At 38.8% G+C, this 25,737-nt stretch overlaps 1 protein-coding gene across 6 annotated transcripts in view; it reads left to right on the top strand.

The window, feature by feature from the left end:
* SPATA6 (spermatogenesis associated 6) overlaps positions 1-25,737 on the top strand; it is a 67,157-nt gene that overhangs the window by 4,298 nt on the left and 37,122 nt on the right. For 4 of the 6 annotated variants that reach the window (XR_010589589.1, XM_042845012.2, XM_042845011.2 and 1 more), the window contains exons 2-9: positions 3,762-3,899; positions 5,897-5,945; positions 7,652-7,693; positions 8,984-9,108; positions 15,561-15,641; positions 18,409-18,687; positions 20,563-20,650; positions 23,732-23,772. Coding sequence is in view for 5 of the 6 variants with exons in the window: in XM_042845012.2 (XP_042700946.2) it covers positions 3,762-3,899; positions 5,897-5,945; positions 7,652-7,693; positions 8,984-9,108; positions 15,561-15,641; positions 18,409-18,687; positions 20,563-20,650; positions 23,732-23,772 (843 nt within the window). In the remaining variant the exon portion in view is untranslated. The remainder of the gene's footprint in view (positions 1-3,761; positions 3,900-5,896; positions 5,946-7,651; positions 7,694-8,983; positions 9,109-15,560; positions 15,642-18,408; positions 18,688-20,562; positions 20,651-23,731; positions 23,773-25,737) is intronic. The other 2 variants (XM_065553806.1, XM_065553807.1) reach the window with 2 other exon arrangements.

Here is a 25,737-nt window from a genome sequence, read left to right as displayed (position 1 = left end):
GAGTGGAGCCTGCTATATTTTACCCTAGACTTGCCTGGAGACAAGTGTCAGTAGCAGTGTAAATGGTGATGTTTTCACTTTCATCAGCTGGAAGTAGTGTCATCTGATTCAATTGTGTGCAGTGCAGGACATGCCAGGACTAAATACAATTGGAATTAAAATCCATATATTTCTCCAGGTGACTACTGTGAATTGAGATGTTATGGAGGAGTCATGTGACCTCAACATAACTGTCTCTTCCCATGATCCCCAACCATAATTTGTAGACCTTTGGAGACACCTTGTGTGCCAGCTGGCAAAGTGAGGTTGGGATTATGGGTGACTCTGCAAGGTAATATTAGCCCACTGGTTCCTGAATGCACTTTGCACAAAGGAAAATCGTGGATGCCATCTAAAATATGAAAATGCACTGTCCTCACATTGTCAGTGAGAGCCTATGATGGAAATGGAGCTGGTGTTTTTGCTTTCTGATTTGTTCTTACTGCTGGTAATTGCATGTTTGCTCTAAAACAGCCACATGGCCATGCACTTATTATGAGATGAAGGATGGGGAGGGTACTAGCTTTCCTACAGTTGTTCAGGGATGGCAGCTTGGTAGGTTTCATATCAGCCTGTATCTATGGCTGTCTGATTTAAAGATGACCTTCCCCCCCAAAAAAGCCCTTCTTGGCTGCTGGAAAGAAGAACTAGTATTTTCTCTTGGTTCTTCCTTGAACCCCAGGTTCAGGGTGCTGTAATGGGGTGTGGGGAAGGGTAGCCCCTACTTCCTCGCCTCTGGCTGCTGCAGTTAGGGATATTTGCTACTCTTCCCACCCTCAAGGTTCCAGATTGCAATCAAAGGAGGCTTTTTAGTTATGTCCACCAGCCTCGGTTCTGAATGCGCCTTTCTAGAGAATAGCTCCAGTGTCTGCATTTGATGCTGCCCGTACCTTTCCCAAGTAGCCGCAGAGTGAACTTCACCCGATTCTTCATTTCACTGCCAACTAGAGAGTTCTTACCTGCAGCAACATACTGAGTTACTAGAGCCGTGTGTCTGCAGGCTAAGGAAGTTAGTCTTGCACCTGTTTACATTCCATTCACATTTGGAAGGTTACCTTTGCAACCGTATTGGCTAACACCTCATTGTAAGTGAAAACTCTGTAGGAGTTGATGGGCACTGTTTGTCCTTGACACTGAGAGCATCTTATTTGTTAGTAGAGAGTAGGCAAGTGGATTTTTGAAGCCCTGAGTCTGGAGTTAGTTAAATACACACACCCACCACAGTCCTAAAACTGCATGTAAACTCAAAGAGCAGGACTCCCCTTGAAAGGAGATCATGGTTCATTATAATATGCTGTCCCCTTATATGAAATGAGTTTGGTGGGTCTCATTCCATTTCTTATTGGATGCCTATTACATCACAAGACCACTGTGACCACACATTTTTTGGTAAGCTTGGCACAGAAGACACAAATTGAATGAGCATGGATGCTGATCTAGTTTGTTACTGTATCTTTACTGGTGGTCCCTCCAGATCTGTTCTGAGATCAGTTTGGGGGTAGCACTGCCGCTCCCCTAACTGTACTTGTCTTGGGGATAATATTAACATATTTGTACATAGCATGTCACAAAGCATAGAGTAAAACTGTCCATTGTCCTTAAGCGATGCAATCAAATAGGGGCTTCAGCGTAGTTGCCAAGGTCTGTGCAGCTCCATGTGACACATTATGGAAATTATTTAGTGAGTTAAAATGTATATTTGTAATTCATTGGTATATTCCCATAAATTGGCTTTAAAAATTGTAGATTTAGTGCTTTTGCAGCTCTGCTAAATGAAGCCCTTAGTTTGTCTACAGGGCAGCAGAAGTGCAAGCTTCCAGCATACCCAAACGGTGATCTGGGAAGAACTTCATTTTTCTGGCAAGGCAAAATGGGAAACTGAATGAAACTTGGGTCTGTCGGATTGGAGACTTGGATTCTGTTCTCAGCTCTGCCTTCAGTGACCTCCTTCAAGCTTTCTTTTTTTCTTATCTGTAAAATGGGGGAATGCTAGCTGCCTCCTCTAAGGTAAAGATATGAGGCCTTGGTTATAAGGGTTGTGACGTGCACAGAAATATTAAGAACATTCAGTTGAAGAGCTGAGACAAACTCATTGTTTCTTAGCTTGTAGTTCAGGGAATCTTCCCCTAGGCTACAGGGGGTTGCATGGGGAAGTCTCTCTTGCATTCATACTTACGTATGCATGAGTTTCATGCAAGAGCTGTAATACTTGGCAGGTCTGCTTCAATCCTTAGGACTATTAACCTGGTGCCTTTCATCAGAGGAATAGCTCTTGGAGGGGGAAACCTTTTGCTTAGCTAATATATGTTTTAACAGACTTTCTTGTTTAGACCATAGGTCCCCATTAAATTCCACAAATCCAATGCTTAATTTGTGCTGGGTTGAGCTCTGGCACCTTTAGGGTTGGCCGTTCATAGCCCCAGCACATCTGGGTTTGCTGCGTCAGTTATGAATGTTAAAAAAAATTGCTTGAGCCCCGGCACCTCTTTCATTACAAATTAAGCACTGCACAAATCCATTGGATTTAGCCTCCATAACTTCTTTCATTCAAGGATTATTTTTCTGTGATATATGAAGAATCTTTCTTTAGGTCCAGTAGGCATTCCTCATGCAAAATGTTCATCTGAGAGAAGGAGAACTGTAGCAAACATACCTCACTTCATTCCTGTCACTCTGCTCCCTTTCTCCTCTAGCTGGCAATTGAAAATCTGAGCACTGCTTCTCCTGCAACCTTGTGTTGCAAGAGGCAACCTCACATTTATAATACTGTGATAATATGAGAGCAGCATAAACTGAAGTGAAAGGTGACTGGGAATTCTCTAGCTGGATCACACAGCAGAATCATCAGAATTGGAGAAAATAACATATAGCTGTGGGGAAGAGATTTGTGTGTGTTCTTAATGTGAGAGAACAGCTGAGAATTGTGTGATGTACATCACAGCTTGGAAAAAGGTATGAGATGCTCACTAGCCAGAGGACTAAACCCATGAGTTAGAAATAGATGTGAAAGACAATGCAGTGGCCACCCACCAGCAATGTCCAGGAGTATCTCTCTAGTAAAAAAAGTCCAGTCTCCCTTTGGTACTCCTGCGGTACCCAAACTTTGCAACATCAGGAATTGCATTGGCAACTTCCCAGGAGCCCAAGAGCTACACTTAATTCCCACATACACTTCCATAAACTTAAAAAAATCCAACCCTGAAACAAATGTACCTTTCTTAGGCAGATTGAATTAGTTCACAAGCAATAAAAACTACCGGTTCATCAGCTGAGTCCTCACTGCTGGGAGGCTACATTTTAGGACTTGGACTGCTTTTGGCTCTTGGGACGTGTTTTGGATATCTCATGTGTCATTGTTTGTTCAGTATAACCCTTAATGATTAAATGATGTGGATCGTGAACACCAGCAGCTATTATAAAGTGTGACCTTAAGATTGAGGAGTCAGGTTCAGCTCCGGCTGAAGTTAATGGAGCTGTGACTTCTTACGCTAGGGGAGAACTTAGTCCTAAATATTTTAAAACGATAAGTATTTGCCTTACTATAAGTAAGGACGGCTAGAATTACTTTAGAAAAGGAGGGTGTGCCACCGAAATATGTTACCATATGGTTCCCAAGCAAACAACTATTTTCCTCTTCGCCCATTCTATTTTTTCTCCCAAATATAACCATTAATTCTAATGCTGAAGCTCAAGTTTGTATAATAAATATGTTGTTCTTCCAGATAACTTGCCCTGGAGTATTGCTGAAAGACAAAAGTGAGCTCTATCTCAGCGCCTGTGTATTTGGACAGTACAAAAGGACTCAATGTGTCCCTGCAGCATTTCCACTCTTCTTAGAAGAGAAACTAGTATTTGAAAAGGTATGAGCATAACATCAGACATGAGCATTTAAAAAACAAAGACCCAGAATCCCCAAACACAAATGATCAAACTGAACATGGTATTGTATTACTACTAATTTCAGCAGCTCTTCAACACAGAAGACATTTGTTTTTTCAATATAGATATGGTAATTTAAAATAAATTTGTGAGGATATGACCATAGTATATCATAAGGATTTTTTGGTTTTTGTTCGTTCTTCTTTTACGAAATGACCTTTTTTTCCCCAATAGTTCCTCTTAGTTCCTGCCAAGTGTTATGCTTCTTAAATGTAGGTCAAAATGGAAAATAAAAGTAGGGAATAGGGAGAAGAATGAAAATTAAAAATCACAGAATTAGATTATAAAAACTATTGGTAGCAAAAAGATGGAATATGAGATTGGGCTTTCTGGTGACAGCTCTCTCCATATGAGCTGTTCTTTCCTGGTTTGACGTCGCAAGAGTCCCCTTGATGGCACTATAGCCTTGTAATTTACCGTTGCCTATCGCCTCTTCTGTGTCCCTACTAGTTTCATTGTGAGTGCCATAGGAATAATGAAATTCTGTACCTTACAAACATGATTCCGGTTTTTGACTACTCATGAATAACAATACTTTGCATGTCTCTAGTGCTTTTCATCCAAGTATCCCAAAGCACTTTCAAAGACTGACTAATTAAGCCTCAACAATACCTTTGTGAGATAGGTAAGGCATGGAGAGGGATAATTTCACCCACCATTGAAAGGCAAGGTGGAAATGGAACATAGCAGCTATTTAACAGTGCATAACTAGAGTACAAAACAACTTAGGACAGGAAGTGCTGATTACTGTATTCAACTGAAACTGAGGGAGAAATCTAGGTGTATTTATAGAGTGCAATTTCTTAAGTAGGAATTTAGCCAGAGCAGTGGGAATAACATCCGTGCTCTTACAAAGAGTGTCATTTAATAGCTTGAGGTATTCAGGTTCTCTACTTTTACATCTTCAAAAGTTTGGTACCTCCAGCAGTAGGGTGTCCCTCAACAGCATGCAGAGGCAGTGGCTCAGTATTGAATTGGTAGGAAGAGTGCCAGCTGCTGAACGTCCAACACTACTGTCTGCAGCTAAAATTGCTGTTTGCCCTCTAATTGGGTGTGATGTTTGTTTACAAATCTCATTGAAAGATTCTGTAATGCTACAGTCCATATTCTGAGGATGAAAACTTAGCATATTGTCAATAGAGTACAATTTAGGCATGCTTTGCAACTGTTCAGCGGAGTTGTTCTTCTGCAGTTTAACTATAACTTAATCTGTTTTCCCCTAGAAATTATAATAAACTAGTCATTATTTTAGCAGGACTTGCAAAAATGTTTTGGAGAGCTGCTCTTCTTGGCTTTACAGCGGTAGTTAGTGAATGAACGGTATTCCCAGGGTGGTGCTGACATGATCAGTAATAGTTATGCACAAACAAGAATGTAATGGAAATGTGCCACATTATTTTAAGTTCAGTTACAAGTGCCAGAAGAATTATCAACATTATACAAATGGAAAGAAGAAAAAACAAAAGGGAAAATAATTCTATTTTCAAATATCTAAGAAAATTGTGGGATTGCTCAGTGTAGAAAACCCAATAATTAAAAAAGCTGCTGACATTGTCCCTTTCATCTTTTTCAGTTAAAGATGAAAAATGAACTTTTCTAACAAGATTAGCTATTTGTCTTTTATATTGCTGAAATTTGTGCAGACTGCACTTGCATGTTCATGTGATTGGCTCACATAATTTAGATGGAGAGGAAGAATCTTGAAATGGTTAGAAATCAGCTGACCAAAAGTGCCGTCTTTCTAAGAAATAGATTCTGTCTCAGTGCCAGGTTATAATTTCAGTTTTCTGTTGTTTTCCCTATGGGGAATAGTACTGTTTGCAATAATCAATCAAAGGCAAACTTTAGTTTTCTCTAAGCACATCTTTTATTTCTGATCAAATGTGTCCATTACATTGCTTTTAATCTTTTGTTTTAGGTATTTACTGATGTAGTTGATCCTGGAGAACTTGTTGAGCTACTTGAATGTAGGTTTTGCTTTTTATATACATTATATTGTATGCACCTAGGGCTAGATCCTCAGAAAGAGGGCTTAGGCTCGGTATTGTGGTGCCTAATATGTAGGCATTCTGCTTCCCAGCAGAATTCATGGCCCCGAGTTTGGTGCTTGGACTCTGTATAGAATGCAGTGGGGAGTTAAGTCCCTTAAAAATAATCATGGGGCAAAAGAAAAAGAGAGACTCTGTCTCCTAGTAGTTAGTGCTCTTTCCGGGAGACTCTGGTCCAGTCCCTGCTTCAAGGAATATTTAAGTATTTCATATAAAGTAGAACAGCTTTAACAGAAGAGATTGAGAGCCCTGCATGAGCTGGGTTCCGAGCTGCTCAGCAGTGTCAGGATTTAAACAGTTTTGCTCATGCCCACAGTCACAAATTTAGATGCTTAAGGGACTTTACCAGTGGAAACTTAGGGGTCTGGTTAATGTAGGTTCCTACGGGATTATGTGACCACTGAGTAGGGGTTTTAGAAGATCTAAAGTTTGAAACTTGAGTGCCTAAAATGGCATTTAGATACCTGAATTCCTTTGTGGATCTAGCCCTTGGTGGCTAATATATTAATAATATGGAATCTAAAGATATTTTTGAGAGTTGAGGGGTTAGATAGGAAAACATCCTTACTATATCTTTGAAACACTAGTGGCTTAAGAATGATCTGCTACAAATACGTGTGATCATTCAAGGAAATACTCATTGCTCAATGTGTGATCCTTCAAATGTGAGCCTAGGAAAGTTTTAGAGATGTGATGGCTTCTTTTGATAGTAATAACTTACCAGGAATACAGATAAATAAGAGGTCACTTCCAGAAATCTCTAAATTATACATTTCTTCTAGTGTATTCAAGAGAGCGAAATTTAAAACAGTTAAAAACGTAGCTTATTCACATACAAAGACTTCAGGAACTCAACAAACTGACCACATATAGCAAGCTCTGTTCAAATACACCTCTACCCCGATATAACATGACCCAATATAACACGAATTCGGATATAACGCGGTAAAGCAGTGCTCCGGGGGGGGGGGGGGGGGACGGGACACATGGACTGTGCACTCTGGTGGATCAAAGCAAGTTCGCTATAACGCAGTTTCACCTATAACGCGGTAAGATTTTTTTGGCTCCCAAGGACAGCGTTATATCTGGGTAGAGGTGTACTTTGAACTTCACTGAGTGTTTAACCTTGTCAAGTGATTGTGATTTTATTAAACAGAGTGACTCCACAATGAACAATGTTGCCATACATTGAGCATGATGAATCGTATTAAAAAAGTATTGTTCCTGAACTAAAACTCCAAATCTAGGTCCCCTTAAACAATGCGAGAATTATAGTCCAGAACAGGATCCAAAGTTCATGGCTTCTCTGTAGTCTCTTCAGAGGATTGAATCCATCTACTGCCAAACTTGACAGTGTCTGTTATAAGCTTGAGCCAATAATTTATTATTTGCATTATGGTAGTGCCTAAGGGCTCCATTGTGTTAGCTTAGATTTGTAGTATTCATATAAAGTGTTCATAATCTGCTCTTATTATTGGTACATCATAATTGTACTTATTCCATTAGCCCATACATTGTTGAGATGTTTAAATCAGTGAATGGTTGCTCTTTTACTTTGCATATTAAAATTACTTCTGATCATAGTTTATTTTTTGACTTATGAAAAAACTTTTTTTCCTTTCTAGTTGACACAGCAGTACTTGAACTAATACAACTTGTTCCTCCAGGTATTGTATCAATCTCTTCATAAATTATGCAGTTTAATAGGTGAATTTCCATGAGGACGTACAATCATTTTTCTCAACATACAAACCATGTAGAAAGCTCTTCAACAAATAGTCCTCCTGAATATAAAATGTTAATAGATCAAGAGGATCTCATTTTTGAAAGAGAATAAAGCTAATATTGAAATGTTCCATTTTCAGGCTTACAAAAGTGATAATACTTTAAAAATTGAAAATAAACCGAAATCACTCAATGCACACTTATTAAAGGCATCAAAATTCACTTGTGGTGTGTCTGCCTGTGAGGTTTGAAAGTGCATAATCTTGTTCTCAAAATGACACTTTTCTTTTATTTTAATGGTGACCGCTGGGGAAAACCCTTATCCACGCTATAAATATTACAGGTCTCTGGGGAGAGGTGAAGATAATAAATAACGATTTGTCATATTTCTGTTATAGGTTTGTGTGATTATAAAAAATCTATCTTAATGAAATTCAAATGTTCCCATGGATAATATAAATCTGCATTTGAAGCAGGACTTGTTTGAGAACTGTGGAATTAAAAGCACCCATAGTTACAGGTCCTTAACACCACAGCAAGCAAGAAAATACTTGTTTCTCTCAGTGGCTCACTGGGATATTTATACAAAGAAACACAGAGTGTGGATTTTGTTGTTGTGGGAGTGTAGGAGATTTTAGAAGGAGAACGTTAATTTCAGGGGCTCTGAGATAGCTTATAATGGACGTTTGGAAAAGTAACTGTGGTAGAACAACTTGAAAGTTTTATATAATCTATCTTGTGTTTTTTCCTTAAAGAAAATAGAACAAGATTTGAGGATCTTGAAATACTCTTTTTCATTGTACCTAAATTCCTTTCTGACAGCTGGCTAAATCTCTGATTAACAACCGTAATTGTTCTGTAATACAGAGTAACAGATGTGAAGTTGGCTACTGTTAGAAAACCATTGGCTGTACATAGGAGAGGAAGAAGGAAAGAAATTGAAGAAATGTTGTAGGAAAACCTTTTACATGTCTCTTAATGCAACAAAGGCAGTCTGATTTACATACATTTGATACAGTATTGAGTAAAAGTTGCTTAAGGGCCCAATCCTGTGCATTCTTACTATCGGGCATAGTCCCACTTTAGTCAATGGTCTTATGGCCTAGTGTAGTAAGAGTTTACTCTTAATTTTTAAAGGTAAAAACTTGTATTAGTTTCGGCATAGTCTTGTGCATGGGTGTCTACACTGTGTAACTGTTTCCCAATACATTAAGTACATATTTCCTTTTTAGTGGGAGAAATTTTAGCCACTTATGAAGAAAATACAAGAGATTTCCTGTTCCCTGACCCTAAGCTTACTCGTGGGCACCATGGTTCAGATCGTGAAGTTTTAATGAAGCGGTCTTCTAGTTTTACAGTAAGTGCATACTGTGTATGGTACTTATGATACAGTGTGTTTCACAGAAACAGCTTCGTGATCTACCTCAAGCCAAAAGTGATTACTTTTGACAGATAATTCAATACCTGAAATGGCAAGTCCTAATCCAAGGCTGAACTTTGTGAAGATAGAATATGTCTGCTGGAAATGTTATTTTAACTTGATGTGCAAACAATACTTGTATAATGTGAACAAGTTAGTATCTAGATTGCTTTGATATATAGTACCATAGCCCTTATTTCTTCTTTTCACCCATCCAGTGGGTGGGAAGCCAGATTTACTACCAGCAGGAACCATCAAATTTTACAGCAGTTGAACTATGTAACAGGGTAACTCTCTCCCCCACTTACTCTTTTTGTTGCATTTTTGTCTCCAGTTACATCGGAAACCCTCTGGGTGAAGGTCCGTTGATCCATCTGTTTGTACAGCACTGTGTGCAGTGTGTCTCCAGCACTCATTGGGGCTTAAGGGATCTCACACAATAAGAATGAATAATCATAACCTGTATTAAAACTTGGTTTAGACACTGTTATAGCTTTGGTTGTCCCTTCTAGAACTTGTCAAACTCTCTTTAGCCTCCATTCACATTGACTGGCCAAGCCATTTTAGAAACTAGCCACATTTAGGCTTTCAAAAAAGCCATAATAGCTGAGGGGTGATTGGCAAAGTGAACAGAATGAATTAGCATTGATCTTTTGTAGCTGCGGGCTCAAATGTACACTAAATGAAAATAAGTTTGGTCTCAGCCTGCACCTTGGTAGGCGTTTAAAGCTGACGATTCTCAGATGGGAATGGGGTAGTCCTGAAAGCAACTTTAAAGGAGATATCATTAAAGTGACAGAACACTGAGATTGGGATGATTTGGGGCTCAATTGACCTGTCAGTTACTACTAGATTTCTTAAATTCATGATTAAAGGTCAAAAATGGCTTGCAGCTGGTACACTGTGCCCCATAAGGGCAACCTGAAAATCACCCTGTCAGTTACAAATAGAGGTGACAGGTTTCAGAGTGGTAGCCGTGTTAGTCTGTATCAGCAAAAACAACTAGGAGTCCTTGTGGCACCTTAGAGACTAACACGTTTATTTGGGCATAAGCTTTCGTGATCTAAAACCTACTTCATCAGATGCATGGTGTATATATATTATAGTATATATATATTACAGCACATGAAAAGATGGGAGTTGCCTTACCAAGTGGTGGTGGTGGGCGGGGGGTGTCAGTGTAACGAGACAATTCAATTAACAGTAGAATATCAAGGGAGGAAAAATCACTTTTGTAGTGGTAATGAGGGTGGCCCATTTCAAACAGTTGACAAGAAGGTGTGACGGTAGAGGGAAATTAGTATGGTAAAATTAGGTCTTGTAATGACACATCCACTCCCAGTCTTTATTCAGGCCTAATTTGATGGTGTCCAGTTTGAAATTATTTCCAGTTCTGCAGTTTCACATTGGAGTCTGAGCATACTTCATTTAAATGACTTGAGTAGCAGAGATGGGCTTATGATGATAGGTTGTATTTGAATGAACTTTGTTTAAATGAACATTTAGTTGGGTGAGTTGGAATCCAAATAGGTGTGTGTAAGCGATTTCTCCTGTACCACAAAATTGTAACATCATGTGATGCAATTTGAAGCCTGCTTATAACCAATCCAGATCTGGATCAGGAGTGTTTTTATGTCAAAATTCAATACACAGGTGCACCTTGTTTTGGAAGATTCCCCAATAACTGTTCTATACATACCTTTTTTTTTTTTTAGCATCCTATCTGCATGTTATCAAATATATTTAGTTTGATGATAGATACAATATAAAAGCAAATCATACTGCATTAGGGTAACTTCTAATATTAATAGGAAGGTTTTTTCCCAAAGAAAATAGTCCTAATATACATTGTTGTTTAGGACTTACAATAAAGTAGGGATAGCTCAGTGGTTTGAGCATTGGCCTGCTAAACCCAGGGTTGTGAGTTCAATCCTTGAGGGGGCCACTTAGGGATCTGGGGCAAAATCAGTACTTGGTCCTGCTAGTGAAGGCAGGGGGCTGGACTCGATGACCTTTCAAGGTCCCTTCCAGTTCTAGGAGATAGGACATCTCCATTAATTTATTTATTTATTTAAATATTTGATGGTGGAGTAGTATTAAATATGAAGCTTATTAGAATTTTTTTAATTAAAATTTGGAATTCTTTAATTCCATTGAAAAGCTAGTTCATGTCTCCCCAAATTCTTTATGGTAAATCAAACGTATTTGTATTCATTTTGAAAGGCTGTCTACCTCTTTGTGATACAAGCGTCCAGATAGTTGGCTTTTTGCAACAATCCCTGTAATGAACCATAGTAGTTCAGCTGTGCTTTAGGGCCTTTGATTCTTGTTGAGGTGTTGAGCAGAGCCAGCTGGGGCATTGGCAGCTGCATAATGAAGCTGTAGCAGCCCTAAAAAGACTGGAATGATGGAATGGGAAAAGGTGCTCCAGTCTCTCTCACCCCCAGGAAAGTATGTGGAGCAGTTTAGATGGTGAAATCCGTTCCTGCAGAAGCATGTGTACCTCCTCCCTCCCAGAAACATGGAATGGTTTATATGGGGTAATGTGGGTAATGACTGTACCCCAAGAATAATTTAAACAATTTGCGTCTCCTTTCTCTAGCTGATGGTTTGGGCAGCCATGAGGGAAACAACCTCCCCTTCCAAACCAAGATGATAGAGTCTCAAATGTTCCTTCCCAGATCCCCATCATACCAGCTGTGTTTCCTTTTGAGTGGGTCTCCCTCTACTCTCTAAACTGCTTCAGATTCCTGAGGTTTGGAATGATGGGTGTTTCTGTGCTTCTGTCCCACCCCTTTGCTCTCTTCCCTCTTGGGCGAAGGGTGTTCTAAGCTGCACCAGTAAGATCTACTTGCTGTTCCGGTGGGCAGCAATCAATGTATGTAAATTTTATTGCAAATGGTAAAATATTAATCATGATCTTGAGAACCAAAAGTACTCACCTTATTTCCACACTAGTCAATTGAGTTCTTCCCACAAGAAAAGTTATAACAAGCTGCCGTAATAAGTGTATGTGACGGGTTCGGTCACAGAGATCCCCTTGGGACTGTCACCTGATATGCTGAAATTTCCTCTGAGCCATTTTTTCCTGCCAGCTTGGGACTCCAGAACCCTGCCTTGTTGAGCCAGACACGCCGGCCTGCTGCAGCACAGACCCAGGGGCTGGGCCATGCCCCCAAAGCTGCAGACTTTAACCAAAAATAGCTCAGCAGGTTACTTGTCTGCAGCACCAGACACCCAGCTCCCAATGGGATCCAACCCCCAAATTAAATTTATACAGGGTAAATTCATAAATTGTCCGCCCTCTATAACACTGGTAGAGAGATATGCACAGCTGTTTGCTCCCCCAGGTATTAATCACTTACTCTGGGTTTATTAATAAACAAAAGTGATTTTATTAATTATAAAAAGTAGGATTTAAGTTTCAAGTAATAACAGGCAGGACAAAGTAGGTCATCAAGCAAAATAAAGCAAAAACACGCAAGTCAAAGCCTAACACGTTAAGAAACTGATTACAGGTAATATCTCACCCTCAGAGATGTTCCAATAAGCTTCTTTCACGGGCTAGACTCCTTCCTAGTCTGGGCCCAATCCTTTCCCCAGGTACAGTCCTTGTTAGTTCCAGCAGACATCACAGGTGGTAAGCAAGGGTTTTCTCATGACTGGCAGCTCCCTTTGTCCTGCTCCACCCCCTTTTATAGCTTTGGCACAAGGCAGGAATCTTTTGTCTCTCTGGATCCCCACCCTTCCTACTAAATGGAAAAGTACCAGATTTAAGATGGATTTCATTATCCGGTGACATGGTCACATGTCACTGTAAGACCCTTAGTCTCCATTCTTCCTGGGTTGGCCCACACATACACAGGAAGGCTTGCAAGTAAATAAACCATTTACAACCAGTTGTCCTAGTCAAGGGGAGCCATCAAGATTCTAAACCACCATTAGTTGCCCACACTTTGCATAATTACAATAGGACCTCAGAGTTATACTTCATATTTCTAGCTTTAGATACAAGAATGATACATGCATACAAATAGGAGGAATATATTCAGTAGTTTATAACCTTTGTTATGATACCTCACAAGAGACCTTTTGCATAAAGCATATTCCAGTTACATCATATTCACACTCATAAGCATATTTCCATAAAACATATAGAGTGCAAGGTCACAGTATATTTGACTGATAGCTGTGCTACAATAGTGCTTTGTTGCCCAGTAACTTTTTCTTGTGTTAATACTAAAGGTAGCAAAAGCAAGGTTACAGTTCTGGACTTCAGCTAGGCAGTGACAAGCAGTGTCTGATTAGCACTGCTAATCTGCCAGTTGGAAAGAATCCCAAGATTAGAAATCAGAACTCCTCCAGAAAGCTGGCACTTGTCTGATAATGTCTCTAGCTAAATGTCTTACAAGGCTCACAACACACAATACGAATACAAGGCATTCCTGGAGTTCTCTCAGAACAATTTTATTTCTTTTTTCCTGCTCCGTTGTTGTCCTGCTGATGCTTTTGCTGATTCTTCAACATTTCTGTGCAGACCTCACCTCTAAGAACATGATTAACCTGCTCTGATTGTGACTGCTTATATAACATACTATCTTCTCCCTCTGTGAAATATTTGCAGCATCACTTAAACAGACCTTTTTTCACCTCCAGTATCTTTCATTAGGGGCCCAATTGGGGAGCTGAGTTTTTTTTTTTTAACACAGACTGCTTTTCCTCTTACTGCTAACAGTTGCAAACCTGTCATCTGATGCTTCCAAAGTCCCTTATAAGCATTAACTAGCTTTACGGTGTTCCCTTGATCTAGTTCATTTTATACCCATTTGACAGCTGGGTAAACAGTTGGCACAGAGAGGCTGAGTAATTTGCCCAAGGATGCCTACACCCTCAAGCCAGTGGCAGAGTAGTAATTAGAACAAAGGAGTTGAGACTCTTTGTCCTCTCTTGTTGCTAGTCTGTGGGGTTTTCTGAGGCATCCATTGCTATAATACCTAGGTGCTAGTCCAAACTTGCTCTCAAGAAACGGTTTCTCTGTTGAACAAATGTCTAAAGTTTCTGTAATAATTCTTGGTCTCTTTAAGAACAGTAGGCACTTTACTGAGGCTTTTCATAGGAGATGTATTAATTCTAATTTTCTCCTTTTTAGACAGTTGATAATTCATGTAGATAATAAAAATGAGTGCTGATTAAAGAAGGTCAGCTTTAAGATGTGTTTATACCCTGTGGTTTGACTTTTTCACTAAAATTAACCACTAGATTGAATTTGTCACCATCCAGGGCGCTGATGATTGTCATGGCTAAAGGTAACGAAGATCACGTTGGGCTTTGTCTCTTGCACTTCTGATTTCAGTACTCTACGTTGGGGCCAGATCATGCCATCTCATGGAGGGTAGGGAAATCAGTGGCGTAGGCGTGGGGGAAGAAGGGGCAGAGAAAGGTCTCACTCATGGAGTTCCCCCAAAATTCTTAGGGTGACGGAAGCAGGGTTCACAATGGAAGAAGGCTACCTTGAAATCTCGGATGATCTTGGAGATCTACTGGGGAAGAGGTCCTTTGCCTCCATACTGAATCCAAAGCCCCTCTGTCTTTCTGTGGTAGTACACCTTCTCTACCACCTGTGACAGTGCCCAGGACCCCCAGGCTGTCCTGCAGAATGTCCCAGCCCTTACCCTCCTGTCTCCCTCTCCCCACCATTTCCATGTTCAGATACCTAGACCCCAGTGTCCTCTGCAGGTCTGGGGATCTGCACATGGATAGATGTGTGGTGCTGGGAGGGGCTGGAGGATAAGGTTCCCTAGGGACAGCCAACCCCTAGCTCTCTTCTGCACAGCTGAGAAAAATGCATGTGTGGATGGGTCCCGCTGTCCCTTGATCTGCAGAACATGGTATGGCCCTTAATTCTGTATACATTTTTTTTCTAACATTATACACAGTCAGTGAATACCAAAAGTTCACATATAAGTAAATAGAAAAACAATAGTTTAGCATAAGCCACAAGCAATAATGTGTTTATAAATAAGTTTGCGAAGTCAGTAGGAATGAAACTTGCAAAGCATTACTTGAATTTTTATTGATGTTGTAACATGACATGAAAAATCTTTAAAACTGCTTTTGACAAAGAAATATATTAAAATAAAAGTCAGACCTTAATTGTTGTACAAAAGCAATGTAATCATCTGTAATTGAATTGTCAGAAATGCAAATGTTATCTTCTTGACATTTACCATTGCTGTTCTGTCTTTTCTAATTATCTTTATTAAAGGCTGAAATTAACAAAGGAAATGGTTTAAAATTAGGAATGGTTTGTTACATTAGGTGACATTTATTTCTTTGATACCCTTTATCTTTAGTTGGAGCTTGATGTTCAATTATTGTCTCTCTTCTAGGGAATTGCACCAAAATTGAGATTTTCTACCAGCTCCCTTATTACAGAAAGCCTGTTAAGTTCAGGAAGGATTCATGTACAGGTTAGCATAATTTAACTGTTTGTGATTTAATTTCCAGATTGAAATTGACAGCTGCGCTGTCAAATGTTTGCATGTGCTACTCCCTACAAACTTTTTTCATCCTTTTGTTTTGAGTAAAACAGTTGTCAGAGGTGCTTGACAACTTGATTAAATTTTTAATCAAGCATGAGTAAAGAGAAGGCTAGGTGCTTGACAGTAGGTGCTGAGAGTTCCTCCAATACAAAATAATTAACAACTGCCATATCCTGTGATCAGCTGAGGGGCGAGTCCCTGATGTGTGTGGAGTTGGGAAGTTGTCTTCTCGTCATTATCTAACAGTAGCTGGGTGAACCTGGAGATGACAAATTATTAAAAACAAAACAAACCAATAAATAAAGTATAATTGTAATTATCTTGAGAAATTATTTTTGTAATGGAGATGAAGACTTCATTTTAAAAAACAACAAGGAGTCTGGTGGCACCTTAAAGACTAACAGATTTATTTGGGCATAAGCTTTCGTGGGTAAAAACCTCACTTCTTCAGGCGACCATCAATTTGTCAATCAAATATCCATCTGAAAATTATGAAACAATGATAAGTAATGCTTTAGATGCCCTAACTGAACAGACTGGAGGAAACTATTTTTCTGCATTTTGTTTACTTTGTGTGTTTGACAGCATTTTGTGTATAGTCAGTTTCACTGTTTTGAGCCTCCGTTGGGCTTCCTGTCTTATGCACTTATATGATGACATCACTCTTTTCCACGTTGTTCAAAATGGTGTTTATTAGTAATAGCGACAGCAAAACTGAAAATGAACAGGCGGTAGGCAGGCATGTGCACAGAGAGCGAAAGGGGTAGCCTGTGAATTTTTGGGTGGTGGTGATGATGTTGGGTCTATCCTTAAGCAGGGGAGAAAAACAAAACAAAAACCCTTATCAACATTTTTAAAGGAGGATTTTTTTTTAAAAAAAGGCACATTCTATTAGAAAACTGAACGCTTCTAAACTGATAAACCTAAAAAAAAAAAAAATCAAGTTGACATTGTCACTTTAAAGAGATGCTGTCACATTGGTGTTTTTCTGAAATGTATATAGCATGTACTTGAGATTTTTAATGTACTAAAAGGTACCTGATATTCTTAACTATATAGTCTTAAACACGTAACCGTGAGTGCAGATGGAAAGGCAAGCAATAAACATTGAATACAGCCCAGTTACTCTAGTCAATTTCTGTTTCAGTTCTTATGCACCGATGTAGTGCAGTTGCATTGCATATGCACCAGAATATTGTCTGTCATCTCTTTTTATTTTAAAAGGAAAAGTAATTTCCAAAGGAAAGTCATAAAAATATACAAAATGAAATACCAATAAAATAAGGTATTTGGAGCCAAACTTTACCTGAAATTCCAGTTCATTATACTGTGACATCAAAGTCAAAATGTGCCATTGAGAAAGCATTCAAAGCATAGCCTTTCTTCCTAGCATGTCTCAAACTATAAAGCTTGTAGAGGCAGCTGAAAGATGACTTTGTGCTGAAATGACAAAAGAGTGATAATGTATTTCAAATTAAACTTCAGTACTGAACGTATTAATCTTGACAGTTGACTTTTAAACTGGTAAGTGAAGAAGTTAATAGTTAGGGCTGGCTCTTTCCTTAATAACTCTTAGTTTGGTATTGCTGGTTAAAAAGAATTGTGGCTTGTTAATATACCATGCATGTCACAATGTGGTATTTTTAAAGCTTGTGTCAACTCTGAGCTAGACCCCTATGCTGGAATTTTAAATGGTCTCCAAACTTTGCCTCCAAAACCTGTATTTGTGGATGCAAAAAATGCCATTTTTACAGGCAAATGTTTTGGTTTTGCATTTGTATTATATTATTCTTTAAGTGAATAATAGTCTTATTATTATATTATATTATATTATATTATATTATATTATATTATATTATATTATATTATATTATATTACTATTGAATAGTAGTCTTTAAGGTGCCACCAGACTCCTTGTTGTTTTTGTAGATACAGACTAACACGGCTACCCCCTTATACTTGATATTCTATTATTGGCATAACTGAAGAGGAACACTGGAAAGTGGGTCCTTAAAGTTGTATTATTATAGCTTTTTGCTAATAGCCTTCTCTTTAACAAAATACCCCAGTAAATTCCCCATCTTTCAAGAAAATGCATTTTTCAAAGCAGTTAACTAATTATGAATCTTTGGTCAGCTTCTAAAATGCATATAATTTAACCATAAACAAGAATTCAGTCTGTTGCCATCCACTGTTTTTTAAAAAAATAGGCAGATTTATTTAACCTTACACTCAGAAAGGTAAAAACTTGAAAGTATTTTACAAAAAAAGATGGTAGCAAGTTGAGCAAATATTTTTGAATCTGTAAACTTTTAATCATGTATGCTAGGCAGAGTTGTCATTAAATGAACTAAAGTAACGTAATTCAACTTAATTTCATATAGTGTCTTTAGCACCAACTGTGTGAGCAAGCTAATTGGATAAATATCAGGCACTTAACCTTAAAGTCTGACATTTAACAATGTGCATTTTATCCTTCTCCTGTTTTTAAGCACATTATTTTAAAAGGACCATCTCTGTTTTTTTTCTAAATTGCTGTGTGATTATAGTTTTGTTAGGGTAACTTGAACTGACATACGTCTATTTCTGTCGGAGATGTTGGTTCCCGCTTTGCAGATGTTTGTTTGCTGTATTATCAGCAGCAATCTTTGCTCGGCATGCTGTCAAGCCACATAATTTCTCTTTTCACTTTAGGATAATTTGGATCGGGTGCATCATTCAACACCAAATGGAAGATTACAAACAAGGTCACCAAAGAAAAACACCCCTTCACCTGAGAAAAACAGGCACTGCTTAGCAACAAAGAACTATGAGCAGCCCACAATAGCTTCTAAATCACGATCTCCATCTCCATACACAAAAAGACGAATGTGTGAGCTATCAGAAGAAGCCAGACAACGACTGGCCCATTTAAATCTGGGGCCTTTTGAATTCAGAAGAGAAACCGATAAACCTCCATTTGTAGTTAGACATGTATGTATTCTCTGCAAAGTGTTTCCCATTTAAGCTCAGATCAAACATTATTCTTTTGCTAAATATTACTCCCCAAATCCTAGTTTATGTGAAAAATCTTTTTTTCTCCTAAACAGCCTGCTACATAGTGATTTAAATGTAAAATTAACTAGAATAAAAGTCCTTTTGTCAGCGTTGGTAACTGACAAGGATCAAACTCTTTCATGAATACCAGGTTTAAATTCTGAGTGCCCGTTCTTTTTCTTCTAGCACACTGGACAGCATAATAGGTGCATAATTCAAGTTGGAAGTAATTGGTATTAGTATTAAAAGTGGCTGAATAGGATTTGAAAAGAGTGCAGTGACTTTATGAAAAGTCAGACTCCCTCCTTCGTACCTTTCTTTACGTTATCGTCTTGTCTTTGAAATTGTCCCTTTACTAAAATATAAACTTAATCCTTCAAGTTCCTGAGCATTCTGACCCTGATCTAGCAAAGCACTTATGCATATGCTTAACTTTAAGTACGTGGGTCGTCCTGCTGAAGTCAACAGACTACTCTTGCTTAAAGCTAAGCATGTTCTTAAGTATTTTGCTGGATTGGGGCCAGAGTGCTTAACGTCTTGAAGGATCATATTGTTTGATATGTACTTTGTTAATTTTCTTTTTTCTTAATATTTCCCATGATCACTATAAACATCTACCTTAAGAATCCAACCTTGAAAGATTGCAGAGAGAAAGAGAAATTGGGCTCTTTTGTTTCTGTGCTATGATATCAGGGCTTGCGTGCAATTCCAGCGATCTTATCTGCCACGTTACCTGATTATCTTAGTTACTTCTCTGATTATTCCTTTTTTTTTAGCTTATTACTAATTAATTCATTAGCATATGTTGTCAAACTCTGGAATTCACTTACAAGTTTTTTCTTTTACTCTTAGATACCCTTTAGAAATTCAGATGAGCCTTAAGCAACCATTAATCTTCATCCTACCGCTTATCGTACTCCCATGGATATTATTTTTTCTTTTAACTCAAATTAGTCAGTTCTTCTGTTTCTGATCTATAGGTGATGTTCACAGTGTAATTACAGCACCTTTACATGACAATTGCTGCTTCTGATTACTGACTACTTTTGTGCCTCTTCTACAAAAAGAAAATGTGTTTCTGCTGCATTCTTTTAATGTGCCATATCCAGACTTCCATTACATTTCTGATGTGACAACACTCCTTACGGGTATCTTTAATGCTGGGGTCGTCTTGGACTGGGAATTCTGTGTGTTACATTAAGATCAAAATTTGAACTTGCTAAAACGTTATCCTTTAATTAGGAAGAAGAGCAACACTTTAAATATCTTGGTGAGATCAGAACTATTTCTGGTAAATATTAGATATCTAATTTGTAGTGAATGCAAAAAGGAAGGCCTTTCCTTTTCTCCTGTTATGTAACTGGTGCCTGTAGCAGACCATCTGTAATGAAGCTGCATGTTTGGCAAAATTCAAAACAAGAACTTGTATTTATTGGTTACTTTGAGTTACTGTAAGAAGGTTCTAGTGGATTTGCATCAATATATAAGACAATAAGTTACATCTTGTTCTGCTGCGTGTCACCCTCTCACCTCCTTTCTGGTTTGCTTTATAATTTCTCATCTAAGGGTTTTCATAACTATGTTCTTACATTATTGTCTGTGTATATGTAATAATGCTACATTTACACAGACAAAATTCTGAGAATAACTTCCTAAATATTATCAAAAATCTTAAATTTATAATTGAACCAGAAAGGAGCAGAGGTGTACATACAGGAGAAGGAAAGATAATTTAATTTATTTGTGTGTGTGTGTGGTCGTATAAAAAGTTTACCTCCAACACTAAACGTTTTAACAATGTTTTGGCTCCAGATTGAACATCCGAGCCCCACTGTTGACGTTCATACTTGGCATCCCACCAGAGACAGTGGACGAGAAGGTTGGTCCAGGGTATCTTATGGTAAGTATTGACTTGTGTATCTCGTCTTAGATACTCCTGTTCCATACAGCAGGTTAGGCTTTTTAACCCCTTAGTGTGGAAAGACTGTCCTTTCTTCCTAGGATTTAGCCAGGACGCTGGGATGAATGAAACTACTGTTATAAAAAATGTGGCTTAGGATATCTAATTATTCCAATGATTGGGTCCTTAGTTATGTATCATCTGAAAACAGTGTGTCCCCCAACATAGGCTGGTGCCTTGGTAAAGTACAGCCTATGCTAGCAAGGAGCAAGGCACGGAGAACCCGGGGAGAGACACTCACTGACCCTGGCTTGGAAACCTGCAAATACCTGTTTGCTTGAACAAAGATGACACTGGAGAGGGCACTCCAAGCACTAGGCCTGAGGAGCCCTGACAACCTGAACAAAAATCCCTAATACGCACTTTGAACTGTAACTATTTTAAGCCTCTGTACCTAGGATATCTGCAACCTTTCCCTTTCCCTTTCCCTTTCCTGCCAGCCAAAGTAAAATACCCTTTCACTTAACCATGTGTCTGATTGGTTATTGGGACCCACCTAGCTGCTGAAGCCCCTATAATGCTTGCCTCTGAATTTCAGTACACCCGGCGTGCTACTGTTAGCCTACAGGGTTGGTGTACTGGGCAGGGAAAATAATTACTTATCTTCATATGCACTGAAAAATACTGGCCTTCTTACAGTGTTGGCTATGTTTGGCCATTTTATTTAGCTTCTTATCTCTTATTTCCCATATGCACGACATGGATTATTTGTTTTGTTGCTTCCAGTAATCCATGGATTAAAGTTAGAATCCTTTAGTGGAGAGCTATGTTGAATCCTCCTTCCATATAGTATATTTCCACAGACTTTGGAGATTCCCTGTCTGTCTCAAGTAAAATTAGGGAAGGTGGTACTTTAAAACATGGTTTAATTTGTTCAGTATTCCTCATGTATGAGAGCATGAACTGTAGTGACCTTCATCGGTATTTACTGTTTACATTTTATTGTGACTCCTCACTAGTAATACCTTCATTGCAATTCACTGTGAATTAAAGGTACTTTGCAGTTTGCCCATAGTGGAAGGACTGGAGGCTCCAGATGTAGACATTGGGATGCAAAGCCTTTCACCTCAGGGTCATAAACTTGAATCTGTTGCAGTTTGATAATATCAAAGCCACGTTACCACCTTAGAAGCATCAAGCACTTATATGAAATGAGTTAGTGGTCTTGGGCCAGTCACTAGGGGACTGAAATCTACCTCAGAAAAGAGTTGTCACTTCTAACAGTCATAAGATTCATTGGTAGAGAGAAACCCCCTGCCTATGTCCTGGGGTGTAACAGTTATAAGGATCAGACTTCTGGAAAAATACAGATTCCTGGAATCAAATGTTCTAATCCTAGAAATGACAGCTCAGTCCTCTTTCATCCTTCTGGAGGTAGCTAACTGAGTCCATGCAGTTTACTGCAAGTATATAGTGATCTTTTGGATGAGACTGAAAACTGGAGGTCCTGTCTGCTTTCTAGGAGGGGATTTAGAAATTTGGTTACTCGGTTGCACCCCCAAATTAGATACTAAATTCATTTTGTGCCTGCAGAATCAGAGACAGTTATTGAAAAATTGGCTCTACAGATACTATAGTGCTTTTAATTAAAGAAGGGTTTGCCCCAGTGCTTAAGAGGGAAGCTTTCATCCTGAAGGATCCCAAATATATGGCCTCTTTTAGATATAAGCACATTGTATCAAAACTTGGGAGCCATTGATATCAGTGGGATTTCTGTGCATGTATCTGTAGATAGAATGGTAGCCCCTTTCTGTTTCTCCTGCTCTCTGGATATCTAAAGTTGCACAGAAGAACTAAGCATTAGATATTATTAGGTGAACTCATTCTTACCTTGTAGGTACACCTCTACCCCGATATAACGCTGTCCTCGGGAGCCAAAAAATCATACCGCGTTATAGGTGAAACCATGTTATATCGAACTTGCTTTGATCCGCCGGAGCACGCAGTCCCTTCCCTCCCCCCGGAGCGCTGCTTTCCCGTGTTATATCCGAATTCATGTTATATCGGGTCGCGTTATATCGGGGTAGAGGTGTACTATCCACCAAATGGATTCGAGGCATAGCAGCACAGAGTGAGAATAGTTGGGACATTTCCAGTCCTGTGGATACACAGTGGACTTCTCTTTTAGGATGGAAATTTGACATCCTTTTCAAAGTGGCTTACTATCGTGTAGTAGAAAATATGGGCAATATTCTGGTTATAGTTTTACTTTACATTGGTTTAAGCAATGAATAACAATATGAGTCACTTCAGTTCACTCACAAAACTGTACTCATCCTCCGTGATGAGATCCCATTAACTTAGGCCATGTCTACTCTACCACTTATGTCGGCAAAACTTATGTCACTCGGGTGTGGAAAAACCACTCCTCTGAGCATGAGTTTCTCCGGCATAAATGGTACTGTGCACAGCACTATGTCAGCAGGAGAGCTTCTCCCACCGACATAGCTACCGCCGCTCGTTGCGGGTGATTTAGTTATGTCTACAGGAGAGCTCTCTCCCATTGGCATAGAGCAGATACGTGAGAGATTTTACAGCAGCACAGCTGCATCAGTACAGCTGTGCCACTGTAAGGTCTCTAGTGTAGACATAGCCTTAGGTTGCAGTCAAACCTGAAGTTATTGTTGTCAGATGAAGAAATTAAAACCCTAAAACACTAATGGCCGTGACATTACATGGTGTAATTCAAAATATCACGTATCAGAGGGGGAGCCGTGTTAGTCTGTATCCACGAAAACAACGAGGAGTCCAGTGGCACCTTAAAGACTAACAGATTTATTTGGGCATAAGCTTTCATGGGTAAAAAAACACTTCTTTGGATGCATGTAAATTGCCTCTGAAGAATGTAAATGCATGTAAATATATAACAACAGTAAATTGCTTTGGCTACTGTTTGAAAGGTGAGTTATAAGTGATTTTTGGGAAAGACTTTTAAATTTTTTTTCCTAAACTGCATGTAGCTTCTAGACCTATCGTCTCAAAACTTGGTTAAAAATTCTGCTGGGGTGCACTTTTTTCCAGATCCTTCTCTTCTTGGCAGCTATAGACCCAAGCATACTAAAGTAAGTAATGCAAATAAAATCGCATGTACATTTGTCTCTGTTTTGGAGTATGTGGAATAGAAAAGTGTGTGGGATTTCTGTTGAAGGTGCCTGAGTGAAATCAAGTATACAACTTCTTCATCTTGTTGTTTGATGCTGTATATTGGACCATTATTAAATATAGATATTGTTCCATTTGTACTATAAAGCATTCTCAAAACATTCTGCATAAACAAACTGTTAACACTATGGACATACATTCATAGTAAATCATGTTCTGCAGTTATAGAACCCAATTTTTATTTACAGTAAAGTCACTTTCACTTTATGATGCCGGGGTGAGTCAAGGCACTTTAAAGTGGGTGTGAAATTACATTTACGTTCACTTCAAGAGGATCCCTTGTCTCACCAGAGCATTGGTGTAAATGAGAACAGGGCCCACATTTTTTATTTTTAAATTGCTGCTCATTACTTCAAATGTTTGGCTCTTGTGCTTATTCTCAAGTTTTGTCTTTCCTTTCTCAGCTAGCTGCTTTCCCCAGGTTCTTGGTTGGGATGGAGGGGCTTGTTTATCTCACCCACCTGATAGACGTGTGAAATGAGATGTAATTTGTTTATCCTTTTTTTCCTAATTTTTGTTTTTCCTGAAATACCCCGGAAATTTTATTAGCAGACTGTAGACCGTTAATTATTGTGTGTGTGCCCTATTAGATTGCCTAATGGCTGGCAAGAGAGGTGATGCAGGGAGGGAGAAGGAAAGTGAATTAAAAGGATAAAACTTTGGTTCAGGCCAAACTGTCTTGTCAGCTTCTCAACTTTCACTATGTAGGACTGCAGTTTTATGTGGCATGTAAGTCTAATATATTGTGCTGCTTCTGGATTATTCCATAGTGATAAGTGATAAACTGTACAGAGAACTTCTAAATATGCTTTTATGATGGATGTTTTAATTCAAATCCATTTTTCTCAAATGGGGAAGAAGATGTTAGTGGCAGTCATTGTTTGGAGCACATAGATATCAAAGCTACAGATTAAATTCATCACTCTCCTGATGCCCTTAAGCATTCCTGGTTCCAACAAAAAAATACAGGCAAAAGGGAATATACCTTTTATGTTGCCAAAAATAATTGTATAGCTCTGAACTAGATGTTGTTAATATTGTGTAGAGTAAGAGGACCTGAGAATTACTATTGGTGTAATGTAGCTCTTAAGGGGAAATCAGTGTTAAATTTAATAAAGCAGATGATATTTGGGCATGCTGTTTGTGTGTGTGTGTGTGTGTGTGTTTAATCTGAAGATTACATTTGAATGGGATTCTAATTTTGTAACAAACATCAGCTGCCTCTTTTAAAGTTGTTAGGTGAATTAGCTCATGGGGCCAAAATGTTAGGACTCTCCTGGCTTTTATTTGTTAATTTAGGTCTTCTGTATGGTGTGACTGGGGCATTAAACTTTGGTTAAAGTTCACCTAAAAATACTGTCTTATACAATGGGGTCAGATACAGTCCTGCCTTTCAGAGGGTTTCCTGGCTAGCATGGACAATTCCATGGAATATTATTGAGTTCCTGTACATGTGTGGTGTAAAATAACAAATCAAATTCCTTTCTCCCACAGGGTACAGGAAGCTTTAAAGGGCAAATGGTGTGAAGCTTTAGTCAAGGTTACATTTGAATAAGGCTATGATGACTCTCTTTGTAGGAATATATGGGAACAGATTGAATCTTGATCTAGAAATGCTATTTCTGCATAAGTGGGCATGGCAAACAAGATGAGACATGGCCTGTTCCCCTAAGCTGGAAAACGTGCATCTTTATCCTGCCCCACATCTTTGTCATGGAGCCTTTTCTGACATCTCTACAGTGTCCAAAGATCTCCCTTATGGGGCTGGAGCAGTATCTAGAGATCAAGAATTTGGCCCTAGTTGATGGGACCAGCAGGGAGTGAGATGCTGGATCAAGATGGTGGAATACTAAAAAGGTTCATCA

Source organism: Chrysemys picta, chromosome 8, assembly GCF_011386835.1.
Source record: "Chrysemys picta bellii isolate R12L10 chromosome 8, ASM1138683v2, whole genome shotgun sequence".
In the NCBI taxonomy this organism is placed as follows: domain Eukaryota; kingdom Metazoa; phylum Chordata; order Testudines; family Emydidae; genus Chrysemys; species Chrysemys picta.
Note: the sequence above shows the minus strand (reverse complement) of the source record. Positions and strands in the feature narration are given on the sequence as shown.